The 3927-nt window shown below is 37.6% G+C and overlaps 1 protein-coding gene across 1 annotated transcript; it reads right to left on the reverse strand.

The window, feature by feature from the left end:
- Positions 1–1483: 1483 nt before the first annotated feature.
- On the reverse strand, positions 1484–3339 carry LOC129774082 (uncharacterized). Its single transcript, XM_055777780.1, has 2 exons — positions 3308–3339; positions 1484–3244 (listed from the first exon to the last, which is right to left on the reverse strand). Exons 1-2 carry the CDS (start codon positions 3311–3313, stop codon positions 1484–1486), a joined length of 1767 nt encoding a protein of 588 aa, XP_055633755.1. The 5' UTR covers positions 3314–3339.
- Between the last annotated feature and the right edge of the window lie 588 nt (positions 3340–3927).

The raw sequence follows: 3927 nt of genomic DNA on the forward strand, positions 1-3927 counted from the left end.
GCCATTAAATAACACCTCAGAAAAATCTCATGCCCAGCATTATACAGAACTAATAAAATTGTAAATATTGGATAGAATTATTCTTTAAAGTCTTGCCACATGAGTCATTACTGATTTTGAACATCAATTTTTTTCCATCTTGACAAATATTGCGAATATTATTATAATAGTTTCGAAATAATCTCTTATTTACACTGAGTGGGGGTGAGAACGGGTCAAGCACAAAATTGAATTCCATGCCAAACCGATATAGTGATTGTCAGATTTTCAGGAAAATTTGTGGTTTTATTCCTCATCGTAAAATATAAGACCCGTATTTTTATTTTATTTTTCATCAGGGTGGTCATTTTATGGTGGTCCGAAAAATCAATAATTCATAACTTTTGAACTACTGGACCGATTTAGATGATCGATATATCAAATTAAAGCCAATGAGCTAGTTTTCTTTGAAAAACACTTGAAAAAAAAACAGATTTTGTTTTCGTAATTATTGATTGTAATTGTTTTTCATAGCTTACATGGTTTCAGAACTAAGGTCACCATATATGTTACGAATTAAACATCAATAGTATTTTTTCCTGTAATAGTGCCCACCTTTCGATGTATGGACTACTTGTTGGAAAAAAGTGAAAGTTATTCATATAATTTTTTTGAGAATTTAAAAAAAAAATGTTTTTGATATAAATGGGTTTCAATTTTTAAAATAATTTCTTTTTAAGCGAATTTCTTTTAAATGTTGATATTTGAAACAATGAAATTGAAACAATTTCTTCCATTTCATCCTTTGACCAAAATGTTGTAGATATTATATTTTTCAAGTCATAATTTTTTGTGAAAAATCAAGACAACATGTTTGGCCTTTTTTAAAAAGTATTCCAATTCTTTTTTTGAATATTTCAAATATGCAAAGTTGCTTAAATGACCAATGTCTTCACAAACACAACGTTTCACTGCTATCTGCGATGGTGCTGTCCACGGCCAGTCGAGTTGGCATGGAATTCGTCTGCGGTGAAACACCATATGGCAACATATGGTCTTCACAATCTCTGATGACGTTTTTTGGGCAAGCAGCAAACTGGTAAGCATTTGTTTATCGTGTATTTTCCCAAGATCACAATGAAATACCGTCAATGTTGTTTCGCGATGCTTGAAACTAATAACTGGCACGAACAAAATGGAAAATCTCACAAGATTAACGAAATGACTTGAAACAAAACGAAAACATTTTCGCATTTTTTATCGGCGCACCCTGTAATCTCATGTATAATCTCACTCGACCCACGAATTCAGAGAAGAACCGGGTCATACGCAACTTCTGCAATTTGTCATGATTTACCGCAGGACTAATCCTTGAATATGATGTAAAACGAACAATCAATACACAATGAAAATAATATTTGAAATATCTATTCAATAAATAATTTATTCAGAGTTCGCTCTCATACAATAAACTAGAAATCAGTCAACATAAGCTGTACTTCCTCTAACGCCACAGAGAATTCTTTTTCTTATCATTGGTTATAATAACCTTCAGGGGCACAGGTTTTTCCATGTAGACTGGATGATGCACATAGACTGGATAGGGCTTATCAACATGAACGTTGAATGGTTTTGGCACCCGAAAAACGTTCACATCCTTGTGGGTGGCTTTCTCTGCTGGAACCACGACGGAGTGTGGCACGTGATGATCAATATGATAAGCTATTGGATTTTCGGCGAACACATGTTTCTTGCCATGAGTTCCGTCGAAAGCATTATGAACCGGTTTGCTTGTTGAAACCGCCAATGGGTATTGCACCGAATGATCATTGTGATAAGCATACTGATGTTGCTGGTAGATAGGCTTTTCAACGAGGTTCTTGTAATGACCACCGTAAACTGGCTTGTGCATGTCAACTGATGGCGAGATCAGGTGGTTGGCTTGATGCTTTTCGGTGTATAAAGGTCTCTGTACGTGGCTAGAGGCAAACAGAATATGCGATCCTGATGGTGTGTTGTAATGTGGATAGTGATTCCCGAAATGCACATTATCAGCAGGGTGCGACACTGCGTGGTTTGGTTGATGCGAAATGTGATTATCAGCGTACAAAGGTTGTTGAACTGAGTAGCCAATTTCTTTCGGAATGGACTTCTGCTCCGTATGCTTGATTGAGAAACCAGCATGATGATAAACTTGTTTCTCTGGATACACCGGTTTGTCCAATGAAATCACATGATTGGCATTGTAGACGAACTTCTGATTGTCAACAATATGCCGATGTGAGTGATCCATTTGATATAGTTTCTCATCATGATGAGGTTTTTGAACAAATATTACGCTACCATCATGATGATACGGCTTGGAATGCATCGGAGACTCGACTGTATAGGATTGTTGATGGTTTCCATGATGAGGTGTTGGCTTCGCCTCGCTCATGAGATGAGCAGCCTGGTGAAAATCTTGCTCTGCATGTGTCGTGTGATATTGAAGGTATTGTTCCCCATGCGATGGCTTCTCAACATGGTCTTTGTAGACTGATTCCTGGTTAGGAATTTCCAGTGAGTGCGACGGTTGGTAATGCACAGTTTGTTTGTTGTGGTACACAGAGTTCTGATGGTGCACCTCTAATGGAGATGGCAACTGATGATTAGTCTGATGCTTCTCTGTATCCACTGATTTCGGAGTATGGATCACTTCATAGCTGTAGAATGTCGGCTTCCTAGCTGTAGTTTCAACGGTATGCACTTCTGGTCGATCTGCATGGTAATGTACATGTTTTCCAATGTGCGTTGAAACTTTGTGATGCAATGGTGCATGTGAAGAAATGTGATCCTGAATCAATACATGGTGTGGTTCTTCCTCAGTGATGGCTTCATTTTTTGGCACCCAATGTTCATGAGATTTCTGGCTGGGATGATGATGAACAATATCGTGCTGAACGTATTCTTTCTCAGTTTCACATTCTTCGTGGTTATGAGTCTTTCCCTGCAGTTCATGGTGATGTATAGCGTCATTTGCATGAGACTGTAATTTCAGAGACTCCCATTCGTTTTGGTGTTTGAACTCTTCTTCGTTCAAAGATTCATCTGGCTGGGACCACTTTTCCTCCTTAGGCTGAATAAAGAGCTGCTGCTGATGATCATCATACTGGCTCTGTTGTTCGTGTTTTTCAATATCATCAGCGCTTCGCTTTTCAGTTCTTTTGGTTTCGTCCGCAGAGGCACAGTGTACCAACATCAATGCAAAAGTAATTGCGAATAACACCTTTAAATGAAAACGATTATATTTCAACTATAATATTTTTTTTAAAACCAACTCAAAACTCACCTTCATGTTGACCGTTCCAAGATATGAGTTGAACTGGTGATCAGGATCGAATGATGCTCTCCTTCGACACGCTGCAGAGTCTTATACCATTTCCACGGCAATAACATCTGAAGCTGTTACCACCTGTACTGTGAGCGTAAAATTAATGCGCTCTTCTTTCACTCTCACTGATTTAATCACACCATGGTGCATTTTTGGGCACAAAACAGTTGATGCGTGTCACCAATCAAAGCCATCACCAGATCACAAAACGCACGTGTAAGACTTGTATGGGGTATCATAAAGTTGTACAATATAATCAATTGTTTTTACGATAGCCACCAAAGTTCGTAATGTTTACCGGTGATTTAGAATATAATGGATTTGATTCGTCACATTGCAAAATTGATCTTTTTGGTCTTCGTCAACTTGTCAATCCACTATGATCGTTTAACCACAAATTTATTCAGTTGCGCGGTCATCGAAAAAAATCATCGACATGAAAAGTAAAAGTATAGTGGACGAATTGATTGATTATTATCATTTTTCCTTCACTTGTCCTTTGATCTATTGATGAGCGTTTTTATTTAATTCAAGACGTCATCTGATCATTGATTACTAGTGCAGACGTCATAGTTCAT

The sequence above is a fragment of the Toxorhynchites rutilus genome, chromosome 3, assembly GCF_029784135.1.
Source record: "Toxorhynchites rutilus septentrionalis strain SRP chromosome 3, ASM2978413v1, whole genome shotgun sequence".
In the NCBI taxonomy this organism is placed as follows: Eukaryota; Metazoa; Arthropoda; class Insecta; order Diptera; family Culicidae; genus Toxorhynchites; species Toxorhynchites rutilus.